General features: G+C 47.9%; 1 protein-coding gene across 1 annotated transcript in view; it reads left to right on the top strand.

The window, feature by feature from the left end:
- Window positions 1-15,320, top strand: part of ME3 (malic enzyme 3) — a 227,137-nt gene that overhangs the window by 132,933 nt on the left and 78,884 nt on the right. The window contains exon 4 of the mRNA XM_068977703.1: window positions 13,717-13,792. Within this exon, the coding sequence (XP_068833804.1) occupies window positions 13,717-13,792 (76 nt within the window). The remainder of the gene's footprint in view (window positions 1-13,716; window positions 13,793-15,320) is intronic.

The raw sequence follows: 15,320 nt of genomic DNA, 5'->3' as shown, positions 1-15,320 counted from the left end.
AACCGCAGCATGCATTTCTGTGTCTCTTAGAGAGAAACTGACATTCATTCATTTGAGAAACACATCTTATGTTCCAGTTTAAGATTTTTTAAGAGGCTGCTTTGTGACCTTATTTCATTTAATGCTCACATTGGCTTAATGAGATGGATTTAACTATTAACTTGAGCCCCATTTTAGTAATGAGCAACTGACACTCAGTGAGGTTCGTAATACTAAGGGTAAGACCTGGGATTTGAGTCCAGGTCTGTCTACCTGCAAATTCATGCTCTTGCAACCGTTCTAGATCTAACATTCAGGGCTTGCTAGATTATGTCATTGTTGTTGTTGTTTAATACCTAAGTGTCCAACTCTTGTGACCCCATGAACTGTAGCCTGCCAGACTCCTCTGTCCATGGGATTTCCCAGGCAAGAATATTGGAGTGGGTTGCCATTTCCTTCTCCATGGGATCTTTCCAGCGCAGGGATCGAACCCACATCTCCTGCATTGGCAGGCAGGTTCTTTAGCACTGAGCCATCAGGGAAGCCCAGATTATGTCACAGACCCATAGATTTCTACAGGCTATGTGATATACCTTCTATTGATGAATTTTTCAGATGGGGAAGCAAGCTCAGAGACATCTTATAACTTTTTAACACTCACAGAGCTGGATATACTAGTGGAAATTTTCTAGTGCCCTTTTCCCGACCACTCCATTCCCACACAGAGGAGAGAAAGCAGTCTGTTCAGAGATTCCCTTTTGAAGTGGACACGATGTTTATAGGGCTCTACTGGGGGGACCCATGGCTATCAGTGGAGGACACGGTCCCTTCTCTCCAGATGCTTCAGGTCTACTTGAAGGAAACTGTCCAACAGCAGCAAGAGGAGAGAGGGTGAGAGGGAAGGGCCCAGTGGGGCTCCCCGCCCAGCTCTGAGGCTCTATGGCAGCCATCCAGAGGTTGCCTGTTCTGTCATCTCCCCACCCTCTAAGCGAATCTCCATTGTTGCCCATTATACTCTATTTTCTTTTCTTTCCTAGTCTGCCTAGAACAAAAAATTCCACTGGATCAGAGGTAAAGTCCCATTCTTCCTTATTTCCCAGGATCCCAGCACTATGCTGGCTGCTTAAAGCTGGATGCATGAAGCCAGGGGCACGGCAGGCGGTACCCTCAAGGAAGCCCCGCCCGCCCCAGCCCCGCTGCCGGAGTCGAATGGCACGGTTGGAACTCCAGTTCACGCCTTTATGCCTCACTGCGAAGGCAGGCACCCTCCCTTACTGTCATCTTGGAGGGCCAGGAGGAAAGGGGGCCATCTCAGGGTGGGAGGGGACACCTGCCCGCCTCCGAGGGAGACAAGCGGAAACAACAGCAGGGGCGGTAGGAGGGCCGGCAGGTGAGCTATGGTTCAGTGGGTTAAGAGTCAAAACGTCCCTCGAGATGGAAACTAAAACCCAGGCAGGCTTGTGAGTGACCTGCCACGGATAGGTGTTCCCCGCACCTTTATTCACACTCCCCCGCGGGCGGACGTTTCGCAGAAACAGAGGAGAACGTGATGCTTACATTCCGCCCAGGAGGGCGGCTACCTCGCCACATCCTCAGCCTCTGCCTCGCCAGGTGCTGGGCCTCCAGGCCCTGGGACTTCTCCGACCTACTTTCTCCAGCTGCGCTGTTGAGACCAGGAGGCTGCTGCTAGGCTTTAAAAATAGCCTCTTGCGTGCTTTCGGAGGCCAGGTTTCCTTGCTGCCAAAAATGTGCGGAATGGTGGTTCCGTGGCAACAGCGAGCCTTTGTTCCCAAATTGAAAGTTCACGTCCCTCCTCCTGAGCCGGGCCTCGGTGGTTTGCCTGATGTCACTGACCCTGCTTTAATTAAGTCCTCCTTTTTTTGTTGGACTTGGTGCCAGGAAGCCTAAATGAATGATGTCTCTTTGAGTGGGTTTTGTTGGTTGTTGTTTTTTTTTTCCTCTCTCACTTCTATTTTAGGAAACTTCTGAGGGTCCCTCCTCTGCAGGGGGAGATAAGGGCTAAGAGTCTTTTTCTCAAGAAAAAGCATTCTCTTAAGTGAGCGTTATCTTTGTTTTTCTTTCTCAGTGTAACTGAATTCTAAAATTCAAGAGAATTTTCTGGCTCCTGATGAAAAGTGGAGATAGTGTTGTCATTTACAGGCCTTTGCCAGTGGGAGGAAACCTCTCCTGCACTTGCCCTGACAAAATCCCACAGACTGTTTTAAGACAGGTTCAGAGAAGAAATCAGGATCACCCCTGGCTGTGGGCACTGCACAAAAATTGGATACTGGTGTACTAGCTTCCCTGCAACAAAGGCCAAGAGTGGCTGAAAACAGCAGAAATTCATTGTCCCACAGTTCTGGAGCCTGCAAGTCTGACAAGTGTCGACAGAGTCGAGGTCTCTCTGAGATCTGTAGAGGAGAGTCCTTCCCACTCGCTCCTGTAGTTTGCCAGTGGTCCCTGACATCGCTTGGCTTGTAGACACCCTACTCCAACCTCTGCCTCCATCACCACAGGGCCTTCTTCTCCCCGTATGTCCCCATCTTCGCCTCTTTTCATAAAGACGCCAGTCATTTTGGATGGAGTATGTGCATACCCAGTCGTGTCTGACTCTTTGTGACCCCATGGATTGTAGCCCATCAGGCTCCTCTACCCATGGAAGTTTCTAGGCACAAATATTGGGGCGGGTTGCCATTTCCTGCTCCAGAGGATCTTCCCTACCCAGGGATTGAACTCATGACTCCCGTGTCTCCTGCATTGGCAGGCGGATTCTTTGCTGCTGAGCCATGTGGGAAACCCCATTTTGAGTGAAAGACCTCCTTAACGGCCTCATCTTTTTTTATTATTATTATTTTACCTGAAGAAAACCATAATTCCAAAAGACACATGCACCCCAGTGTTCATTGCAACGCTATTTACAATAGCTCGGACATGGAAACGACCTAATGACCTCATCTTAATGACATCTGCAAAGACCCTATTTCCACAGAAGGCACCAGGGGTTAAGGTTTTAGTATGTCTTTTTTAGAGGGAGGCACACAATTCAATTCTGAATTGTTTTATTTTCTTGGCTTGGAATTTTCTGTCACCCAGAAAATATTTGGATGTTATAGCTTCCTAGTCTAAGTAACCAGTATCAGCCACCATTTGCGAGTGGTTACTGCACGCCAAGCACTATCGCTCTGCCTGACCTGTTATTTCATTGAATCCTCACAGAAACACGTTGAGATAGGTGTTATTGTATGCCCTATTTCTAACTAAAAACATAGAGGCTCAGCTCTGTCTCATTTCAGCACCCACATTCTGGACCGCTCAGCATACCCAACACGTATTTGTCTTCTGGAGCACCCGTTGTGTGCTAGGTGCTATGCTGAGCCCCAGGGGGGCTCTTCCTGCCCTCGTAGAACATGCCATCTCGAGGGAGGAGCTGTGCGCTGAAGACGTACTGTTCTAAATAACAGCCGCTAACCTGCAGTGCCATAGCGCCGGCTCCAAATAGGAATTCTTCTCCTCTGCTGTCACTGCCTGAGCTCTGCTGTGGGAACAGTGATTGCTGAGATGAAGAGTAATGAGAAGATCCTCCAAGAAGGAAGGCTCTTACCTCTGCTTTACCCAGAGTGCCAGTATCTCGATTTACGTAACGGGCATCTCTGAAGGATGTTGTGGCACAGAGTGGGCCGTGGCTAGGTGATGCTGTGGAACACGCAGCCCTGAAAGCTTACTCCCTGCTTCTGCATCATGACCCGTGGGTCACCTGGGGCCTGTGCTCAGCGTCATCCCCACTCCAGGGCCGGGTCCTGCGGTGGCCTCCTCTGGAACAGTACCGACAGCCCCAGTGAAGGAGCAGACGGTGAATTACAGACTAGCTTTCCACACGCACCCCTGAGTGTCAGGTCAGACCTGGAGCAAACATGTCTTTTAGGCCAAATGAGTTTAAGTACGTGAGAGAATAAAGGAGGTATTTCATTTTTGTTAGGCACGAATGCTTTCCCTTCCCTGGCCACATATTTAGCCCAGAACTCCGTTCGGGAGAGGGCTGCACGCTGTCTCCAGCCACTCCTGCTCAGGCCCTGCTGTCCAAGCATCGGCTGAGAAGGAACCTGGGTTCTGTTTCTAGAAACCAAAGTAGGAAGGTTCAAATTTGTGAAAGCTGTAAACCAGGGGACAGTGATTTATGTTCCTGGACAATTCTCTGCAGTCTCCCTTTGAACAGTAACCTCCCAAATACACACACAGTATTGTTTTAGGTGTATTTTGTTTCCCTGGTGGCTCAGCAGTAAAGAATCCGCCTTCAGTGCAGGAAACCCAGGTTCGATCCCTGGGTGGGGAAGATCCCCTAGAGAAGAGCATGGGAATCCACTCCAGTATTCTTGACTGGAGAATCCCATGGACAGAGGAGCCTGGCATCCTATAGCCCATAGGGCCTCAAAGAGGTGGACACAACTCACAACTTTTCAGGTATGTTCTGTAAAGCAGGGCATATATTCATTTAAGCCCTGATTCCATAGGTTGGCAGCTTGCTGGATTCTTTATGTATATATTTATTTTTTTCTTTCCTGAAATTTCAAAATTGTTTCCCTGAAGTAAACAGGAAAAACTTGGGGAAAGTAATCAGAAGCCAAAGTTATTTTTGTTTTTTTTCTTGTTTCAGTTAAGGGCTGTTAACGTGAGAGATCCCTGTGAGCGCCTCTCAGACAGAGGCCCATCGTCACAGCACCAGGAGCAGCCAAGGGCGTCTGTTCTGATTCCTCAGAGGAGTCTTTAGCCTTGATGAGTACTCAGGTTGCCAAAGCTCCCTGCAGGGTGCTCAGCGCCCAGGGGTTCCCCAGGGCCGCCTGCATTCACTCAAAAGCCGGAGGTGCCTGTGCGTCTCAGCGGAGCCAGGCCCAGTGCTCCCTGGAGCTCCCCGCCTTCCTGCCCCCTTTTGTGCCCCAGAATAGACCAAGAGCATCACACCAGCCATCACGGCAGCGTCTCACGTGGCCGCATTCTGGGTAGGGTTCAGGGTTGTGGGGGAGGGTGGCTTCTTCTCACCAAGAAGATTGAAATAGACCTAGAGCAAATTGGCACCCAAAATACTAGCCCATTCAGCCAGAAAGGGCCTCCAGGAAACCAGAGAGGCCCCGCCCCCGCTCAGAATCCCCATAGAACTCCCAGGATTCTCGCAGCTATCTGACCTGTCCCAAGGTCAGACAGCCATGAGGATTCGCATATCTGCAGGCCTTTACAGTGTACAGAGTGTGTGAACTCGCCTTGCTTGGTCCTCGCGGTCACTCCATAATGGAGAAGCGACCGTTCCCACTTTACTGAAGGGAAAACTGAGACACGGAGAGTTGAAGCCAGTCCAGTTCAGTCGCTCAGTCGTGTCCGACTCTGCGACCCCATGAACTGCAGCACGCCAGGCCTCCCTGTCCATCACCAACTCCCGGAGTCCACCCAAACCCATGTCCATTGAGTCGGTGATGCCATCCAGTCATCTCATCCTCTGTCGTCCCCTTCTCCTGCCCTCAATCTTTCCCAGCATCAGGGTCTTTTCCAATGAGTCAGCTCTTCACATCAGGTGCCCAAAGTATTGGAGTTTCAGCTTCAGCCTCAGTCCTTCCAAAGAACACCCAAGACTGATCTCCTTTAGGATGGACTGGTTGGCTCTCCTTGCAGTCCAAGGGACTCTCAGGAGTCTTCTCCAACACCACAGTTCAAAAGCATCAATTCTTAGGCGCTCAGCTTTCTTTATAGTCCAACTCTCACATCCATACATGACCACTGGAAAAACCATAGCCTTAACTAGACGGACCTTTGTTGACAAAGTAATGTCTCTGCTTTTTAATATGCTGTCTAGGTTGGTCATAACTTTCCATCTAAGGAGTAAGTGTCTTTTAATTTCATGGCTGCAATCACCATCTACAGTGATTTTGGAGCCCAGAAAAATAAAGCCAGCCGCTGTTTCCACTGTTTCCCCATCTATTTGCCATGAAGTCGAAGTGACTGGTCCCAAATCACACGCATGAAGGAGCCATGTTTCCAAACTTCCAAGAATCCTGTGTTTAAACCTCACCTCTGCCTTCACATCGCTTCCATCTGAATCTCATCTATAGAGATGGGGAGGAAGCCCATCTGAGAGCTTTGTGTGAGAAATAAGATGATGTACATAAAGGGCTGAATGGGGTTCCAGAGATATCAAAGAGCCTGTTCAGGGGATGAGCGAATGGATGGTTGAATGACAGAGTGGATGAATATTGCTCTTCCGTGACGTGTATTCCCTTTCCAGCTGCCCTTGATCTCATCCTTATTGAACACTAGCTCTTGCAGGGAACATGGAAACTTTTAGTCCCAACAGTGCATCACCAAAGAACTCTGTCTTGCCCTCGTTCGGTGACCCTCATCCTGCAAGATTTTCTACCAAACTTTGATTGCCTTCCTGTTTCACCAAAGGCACACTGAACTGTCAACCCTAGTTCCTGACAAGCACGCACATTGACTTGGTAGAAGTCTCACTAAAATATGAATGAATGATTAGCTCTGAGTGTTTACTGAGCACTTACTATGAGCAGTTCCTTGCTGGGCATTTTGCCAGCATCTGGATGCTGACTCCCCAGCCTGCACTCCTAACCACTAACTACACCAACCCAGCAACTCTTAGAGCTGCCATTTGTTGGGCACTTACTACACGCCAGCAGGGGCCATAGTGAACTCTTTGAATATGCGTTGTCACAGTTGATCCTTATAACAGGCATGAAGCAGCTCCGGTCAGGTTCTCCATCTTACAGGTAAGGAACTGCAGCTTGGGGAAGGGTGGCCTGTCCACAGCCACTCGGCCAGTGAGGAGCGAAGGCAGGCAGGCTCTGAACCCTGGTGCTGCGGCCGCAGAGCACATATATTTAACCCCTCCTCTCTGCCACCTCCCCCTGCCGTTTCTCTGAACTTCTCTGGAGTCGCTTGCACCCTCATCACTCTTAGTGATCTGTCTTATTGGAAGTAATCCCTGAAAATCCCCTTGCCAGTGCCCAGGACTGCATGGGCCAGAGATCTCTGGTGAGACTGAGCAGGTGTGGGTCAGTGCCCCTCCCAGGCACTGAAGTATTCTTCCTGAAGCCACTAAGAAGGAAGGCAGAGAAGTGAGCGTCTGCGTTTCTCACTTGGTCAGAACCTCATGACGGCAGAGATAAGAACCAACCCCATCACCGTGTATTGCTGGAAAAACTAATGCCCGCCCCATCCTTTGAGTGGAAGTAGTTAAACCTGAAAATAGGTTGCTGAGGGCATCTAAGAGGTCTTCCCTGGAAATACCTACTTTTTGAGCTGGTCTGGATGCAGTTTAGGTAGGAAGTGGAGAGATGGACAAAGGATTTCCCCCTAGGATCCTGCTGGACCCCACAGTCCATTTGTTTAACCTCATAATCCCTCACTCTGCACATTTTACTTCCTCACCAACATGCATCAAGAGAAATCTTTCATCAGTGGTTCCAATGAGCATCTATGATGCTCCTATTTTGGTCCAAGTCCCTAGCTCTTCATTGGGAACTAGGTCTCCGGAAGGAATAGGCAGTCTGGGGCAACAGAAAGAACACTGGACTTAGCATCTTGGTTCAGGTAGGTTCTGCCTCTTGTGAGCTGTGTGACCTCAGGGAAATCACCTCACCTCTCTGAATTTCCATGTCCTCGTTTATATAGTGAGGTCTTTGGACTGGATATCTCAAAATCCTCTTCCAGGGCAATCCTTTGGGGAAGATTGGTAGCTGTGAGTTATGTAATAAATGGAAATGCACTTTGAGAAGTCATTAAAAGCTGTTAATATATTTCAGTTTTATTTTTGCACTGTGATCCCTGCAGAGCATAAAATTATATATGCAAAAAAGGAAAAAAAGTCATCTTTTGAAATTTTTGTAGCTCAAATCTCAGTTTAAAAACAATCATTTGAAATGTCCCTCCACCCTCTTCTTATCTGCCACAAAGAGAGCCTATTTTAATGTAGCCAATTATTTCCATAATCATACTTTTCCTGTGTTTAGAATTAATCACTTGAGAGCTTTGCTAAGGTCTAAAATGGTGCCTGAATCTTAACATGTGAGCTTTTTGCTAAATATCATTACTAAGCCTCTATCTTGTAAAAAGTAATGTTGAGAAGAGGAGTTGTTTGGCTCTAAGGGACATTTCCAAAACAGGTCAGGGTTAAGAACTTCTAGAGGCCAGGAATGCGTCATAAGAATTAATTAACATGAGTAAATGACTTCCCCAAGGTCACCCAGTGAGTCATCAGTGAGCCTTGGGCTGAGACCTGGTTTTTCCAGCTGGAAAGAATGGGCCCCTTTGTTAGCACTGTTGTTCCACGTGACTAGTTCCAGACGACCTGGCCAGGGAGGGGTGCGGAAATTGCTTTTGAATATCAGAACTGCGGCTGTGGAAAAATAGAAGCTAACGAAGAGTCACAGTCCCTAACAAGGCCTCCTCAGGCCAAACCTCGGAGCAGCAGCTGGTTGGAAATAGAGAGGGTGCTTCTCTGAAAGGTCCCAGGCATACAGGCTCAACTCGGCCTGCTTACCCTGCTGCTGACACCAAGGCAGATGCGTGCGTGCATGCTAAGTCACTTCAGTCTTGCCCTACTCTTGTGACCGCATGGACTGTAGCCCACCAAGCTCCTCTGTCTATAGGCTTATCCAGGCAAGAATACTGGAATGGCCCTCTTCCTGGGGATCTTCCCCACCCAGAGACTGAACCAGTGTCTTCTGCACTGCAGGCGGGTTCTTTACCACTGAGCCACTGGGGAAGACCCCAAGGCAGGTACCAGTATTTAAACTTCAGGATGCCCACCATGTGTGACTGTTTCTCTCATCCAGGGAAGTCTTTGAAGTTCATTACTATCAACAGAGTATGATTTTTTTCCAAACTCAAACTGCATAGAGATGATCTTTAGCAACAAGTTCCAGGAAACCAATCTGATTCTTGTTTTTGTCTTGATGGATACAACTAAGTGCCCTATGGTCATTTTAGAGTAGCCCAGAAAATTCCTGGAACTTGCTCTCAAACCTAATGAGTAAGTTAATTCGAAGACCCACATTGTCCCCAGTTAACATGGTGGAAAGAGCCTGGCAACTCCCAAGTCTTAGGCTCTGGAATTTGTCTCCCCACTGGCCTGTCCACTGCCTTCATAGATGTATTTCCCTGCTCTGAGCCACAAGCACAGCCCAGTACCACCAAGCCCAGCACACTGATCCCTTGAGCATGATACAACATAGGCCACATGAAAGTTTCTTTCACTCCAACTTACACCCAACTTATACCAAACTCTATACCTTTCATCTTCATCACTCAGCCTTCAACCATCCTTGTAGTTCACTTACTCATTTCTTCAAAAATTATGTATGAGTATCTATTATGGACTAGGTTTAGGTATACAGTGGTCAACAACAAGAGAGTGAATGCTTGCCTTGACCCAGTGAAGTTTACAGTCTAATGAGAGTAGCATTTAACTAAATAACCACATAAATAACTGCAATAGGTTTGTGTGTGTAAGGATGGGATACTTGAGAATTATAACAAAGAGCCCCAAATTTGACTTGGAAGTCATCTGAAAAATAAGTAGGAATTAACTAAGCATATTGATAGAATGCAGAGACCAGGGCTGCCAGGCAAAGGGAACAGTGTGTGAACTGGCCACGGACTGAGACAGTCTTGACACGCGGAGGAATGGAAAGAAGGCCAGCGTGGTCAATGACTGGAGAAAGAAATAAGGATAAAGTGAAGAAGTTGTCAAGGGCCAGACCACACAGGGCCTTGTAGGTGGACCAGGCTGAGGACTTGAGTCTTTGTCCCAAGAACCGTGGAAAGACATGAAGCATATTTATCACAGGGGATAACAAAGTAAGCTTTTGGAGTTTTCTGTGGTCCAATGGTTAGGACTTGGTGCTTTCACTGCCATGGCCCAGGTTCAATCCCTATCAGGGAACTAAGAGCCTGCAAGTTGAGAGGCATAGCCAAAAACACAATAAGGCTTTGATTTCAAGAGCATTGCTCTTTCTTTTGTGTAGATACTAGATTAGGAAGAGAGGATGTCACAAAGTTATTGTGGTGCTTTAGGGAACAGCTGTATTGGGAGTCTGGACCAGGTCAGTGGTGTCATGGGTGAAAGAAGTGTATGAACCAGGAGGTAATTCCAGAGCAGACGTGAAGGACTTGGCAGGGGTTACATAGAAGGGAAAAAGGACAGTGTCGAAGATGCTTCCGGGGGTCTGGGATTGTTAAACTACATGCCTGGGGAAATAGTTACTGCGAAAGGGAGCAGGAGAGGAGAATCAGGTTTGTCTTGAGTTTTTTTTTTTCTTGTCTTTGATTCATAGAGATGCACGTTTAGATCATAATTTGGTTTTGGACAGGTGAAGTTTAAAGTGCCTTTGAGACGTATGAAGGGAGATGGCAGGCAGGCAGTTGAATGTAAATGTCTGGAACAATGGCTCTAAAATCAGAGGCACGTTTTCTCCCCAGGGAACATTTACCGATGTCTGGAGAGGTTTTTGGCTCTCACAGCAGTGTGGGGGATGCTACTGGCATCTAGTGGGTAGAGACAGGGACGCTGCCCAACGATCTACAGCGCACATGACATCCCCACCCTCCACAGCAAAGAATTATCCCACTCAAAATGTCAGTAGTACCAAAAATGAAGAACTCTGGTCTGCAGATCTTTGAGAGTCACTGGCCAAAAGCCTTGGACACTGATGAGACCATATAGAGAAAGAGGAAGAGTGAGAAGGAGAACGGGGCAGTGCAAACTCGGGAGGAGCTCTAACACCTAGTGGGGGGACGATCCAGCGGGAATGTCCTAAGAAGGAGCAGCCTGAGAGGTGGAAGAAAAACCACGAGAGCGGAGTCACCGAAGCCAGAGGCTCAAAGTGTCAGATGCTGCTGAGAAGACAAAGGAGACGACGGCCAGAAAGCTGCTTGTATTTCTGGAGTGGACATCATCCGGGGCCTTGGCAGGAGCAGTGTTGGCTGCACATTATTAAGTAACGACATGTTTCAGTGGAAGATGGGAAAATGGAAGCGGCTCGTGTAGACAGCGCTTCCAAGAAGTTTAGCTATGGGAGGGAGGAGAAGGAAGAAACCGCCTTGGCAAGGAACGTGGAAGTCAAGAATAGTTTGGAGTTCAGTGGTGTTTTTCTTGTTTTAGTTTGTTTAAATTTTTTTATTATGGATGGTGTCTGACATAGATAAAGTAAGCAGGCTATTATAATAGACCTCTCTGTACCCTGAATTCTGTGAACTCCGGATTGTTTTGTTTCTCAGAAGAGTAATTTTTATTTTTGTTGTTGTTGTTCAGTTGCTGAGTCGTGTCCAACTCTTTGTGACCCCAGGAACTGCAGCACGCCAGGCTTTCCTTTCCTTCACTATCTCCCGGAGTTTACTCAAATTCATGTCTGTGGATTCGGGTGATACCATCCAACCGTCTCATCCACTGCCACCCTCTTCTCCTGCTCTCAGTCTTTCCCAACAACAGGGTCTTTCCCAATAAGTCCACTCTTCACATCAGGTGGTAAAGTATTGGAGCTTGAGCTTCAGCATCAGTCCTTCCAATGAATATTCAGGGTTGATTTCTGTTAGGATTGACTGGTTGGATCTCCTTGCAGTCCAAGGGACTCTCAAGAGTCTTTTCCAACACCACAATTCAAAAGCATCAATCCTTTGGTGCTCAGCCTTCTTTATGGTCCAGCTCTCACATCTGTACATGACTACTGAAAAACCGTAGCTTTGACTATACAGACCTTTGTTTGCAAAGTGATGTCTCTGCTTTTTAATGTGATGTCTAGGTTTGTCATAACTTTTCTTCCAAGAAGCAAGCCTCTTTTAATTTAATGGCTGCAGTCACCATCCACAGTGATTTTGGAGTCTAAGTAGGCTGGACTCAAGTTCCAAACTCTGTCCCTACTGATGGGCAGCAGTGGAAATCTCTGCTGGATTCTTTCAGTGTCCAGCTGAAGTTTTTTGTTTTTTTTTTTTTTGCCAGACCCTTGGGTATGTATAGTTGAATCATCAGCCAGTTATTTGGGCAGGTTTTATACAGAAACTTGGATGTTCATCCTTTCTGCATCTCCCTCCCTTCCAGAACTTTCCCCTTCACTTTCTGAGTGCTCTACCAGCTGTAACTCACTTCTCTGACACCTCAAACTAGTAGGACTGAGGCTTTCTGCTGCCCCAAGTTACTTGTGTGTTAGACTGCCCTCAAGCAAAAGCCACAAATTGGCAAATCTCAAAGGGTATAATTCCTGCTCTCAGAGGCAGATTCCTCTCCAGTTTCTGTCTGTTTCAGGCTCTGTAATTATCACTGCAATGGGAGGATTGGCTGTAGATACAGAAGTGTATAGGTTTGCTGGTGGAAAACTGACAAGAGATGCTTCCTGTGACATCACAGACACGGTCACTAGGGCAGTGAGGGGAAAGGTGAGGCAGTTGGAGGTCTGAGAGCAAAGAAGTTGAAACAGTCTTTGCAAAGAGTGAAGAGTGAATGTTGATCAGAGAAACACTGTAGGCATGGAGACCGGTCAATGCTGAGTCTGGGTTGACGCCGAGAGTGGATGGTGGGGCGATCAGTCTGCCCTGTAGCAGGGCTGTCTCCATCTTCCCTCGGCAGCCTGGCTGGGAAGGCACAGGGAGCGGAAAGTGGGTTTTCTTAAGGGTGAGGGTTTCACAAGATGGTAGGACCGAAGAACAGGGCCATAGTGTTTACAGTGTTAACGAGGGCATGACTTCAGTAATGGGTCACAGAATCCAAGCAGCTGGTGAAGCCGGGGCTGCCATTTGGGGGAAGCACTCTGATTTAGGCAGGGCAAGCAGAACAGGGAACCACACTTCCACCACACACGTCCCCAACCCTCTCACACTGGCAAAAACAGACTGTTTGGGCCTGGGAACTTCACAACTCAAAGGAGCCTCTCTCTCTTGGGTGCATTGGTCAAAAAAAAAAAAGGGGGGGGGGGAGAAGTGGTCCAGACCACTTGTCATCCTCTGCACCACCCACAACCTCCCCACCAGGCACACTTGTCTTCTTACCACTGATCCCAGGACAGGAGATTCATATCCACAGACTTAGGTCCAAACATTAAAAGTTCAAAGTCAAGCCAACAAACTGTCAAGTAAAATATGTTTCATCCCCCTTCTTTACAGATATATCTTCATAGGGTCTGGAAGGCCAAGTTTGAATTTAGAATTCTCGGATTCAAGTGGTACAGAGGAAATAGGCTCGTGGCTGGCAGCCCGCCCCTTTCTGTCCCCAGCTCCATCCTCCACGGCAAGGGACCACGTGGACATGTATCTGAACATCACTGCCCACACGTCCAATTCCAGGCATGGCCCCAGGCTCGGGGACCCACCCACTGCAGTGTGGTCTGTCCTTGGAAGGGGGTGCCCAGAGAAGAGGCCCACACAGCCCCTGAAGGCAGCCTGGGACCACTCAGGGAGATAACTCTGGGGTCCTGGGTGCCTGGTCTAGGGGGAGAAAGGTACAGGCTGCGGCGAGCACAGACTCCAGGTAGATACATCCCTTGGCCCCATGGAGCCCTTCCCCTGTGGGGAGCAGTTGAAGGAAGCCCAGTGCAGGGTCCTGTAAACTAGTTGGACTTTGAACAGGGACCCCCTCAGCCCAGATCTGTGGCCAAAATTAAGTGATACAGTGACACACAGTACTCATGGTCCCTGCTGTGTTCCTGGTCTGACTGGTCTGTCTGTGTGCATGTGCTTTATTTTTCCTAGTGGGCTGTTTATCACCGTTCATGACAAGGGCCACCTCGCAACAATGCTGAACTCTTGGCCTGAAGACGATATTAAGGTATGATCCTGCTTTCTTTGCTATTGCTCTCTTGTTGGATGAATCCTTTCAGCCTGCGCTAGTCATTCTGAGCTCTAAAAGGGGCCATTGCAACACTGAAGACAGGACACCAAATCCATTCCCCCAGTCCCAGACCATAGTCCACTTATAGACAAGCACAAATGCACCATGGAGTGAAGGCTTGCATTAACCAGATACCCTTGTGAAACTGTCTGTCATCATCGTCATCATTATTAATAGTAGTACTAGTGTATGTATTGAGTACTAGCTGAATATTCACTGCTGCCTTCCATTGTGGGTTCAGGTAAAGTCCAGCATGGACCCTCTTCTCAAGTAGCTAACTTTTCATGAGAAAAGTAAGAGAGAGAGACTCAAAAGACTAACAGGTGGAACTTGATCAGAGATTAATGAGGCACACAGAAGAGCTGGCGCTGTTCAAAGAGTTTCCTTTCAGTCAGGGTAATCTGGGAAGACTTCATGGAAGAGGTGACATTGGAGCAAAGCATTGAGTTGAGGGGTAGAATTTGGACAGTCAGGCATTGGAGGGACTAGGATGGAGGGCAGGGACATTCTGCACCAAGAGAAAAGGTTTATGATGAGCAACATCTTCACACCTGGGTGTGCAGAGCAGTGTATGTGTTGGGTGGGGGAACAGTGTGGGAGAGAAGGGATGTATGTGCAGAGTGACAAAATGAACCTGGCACTGTTTCCAGTTTTACTGAAAACATTTAAGGAGAAAAGCATTTTTTATATAATAAATGATATAATATAGAAGGCAAAATCAGTGCAGCTTTGAAGAAAATCGTTAGCCTCTGGCTGTGTAGCCAGATCTCTTCTCGTGGGGACTTTTGTGGAAGATTTCAGGGACTCTGGGTTCTAAGATCACCATCACTTCTGCAAACAAATCTTACTGAATGACGCCATGCATGCGTGTGTGCTAAGTCGATTCAGTCATGTCCGACTCTGTGACCCTGTGGACTGTAAATCACCTACTGTTGGAGGTATCCCAGGAGGGACCGCATGATTGTGAACCTCAGCCCAGGGCAGAAAGGCATTGGGCTAAAGGAATATCTCCTCTGTTGTCTCTTCACATCTATGATTCTATAATCCTGTATTTGAAATTTGTAAAGATTGTATCTGAAAGGAATATACTTAAAAGGAAACTAAGTAACAGTTAGGTCAGATCCCATCACCTTATCGGGCGCCCAGGAAAGGATGTCTATCTGTGGCCCACCGCTGTGCTCCCAGCACCTGTTACAGCGCTGGTACATTATTTTTGTTGCTTAGTTGCTCAGTCCTGTCTGACTCTTTCGACCCCATGGACTGTAGCCCACCAGGCTCCCCTGTCCATGGATTCTCCAGGCAAGAATACTGGAGTGGGCTGCCACGCCCTGCCCCAGGAGATCTTGCAGACCCAGGAAGGACCCGCATCTCTTAGGTCTCCTGCGCGCCACCTGGGAAGCCCCTACAAACAAATGGTTGAAGCAGAATTACAGAACATCTCCTGGCTACCTGGTGGGGGCGTTTC

Source organism: Capricornis sumatraensis, chromosome 8, assembly GCF_032405125.1.
Source record: "Capricornis sumatraensis isolate serow.1 chromosome 8, serow.2, whole genome shotgun sequence".
Classification (NCBI taxonomy): domain Eukaryota; kingdom Metazoa; phylum Chordata; class Mammalia; order Artiodactyla; family Bovidae; genus Capricornis; species Capricornis sumatraensis.
This window is presented reverse-complemented; position numbering and strand designations above follow the sequence as displayed.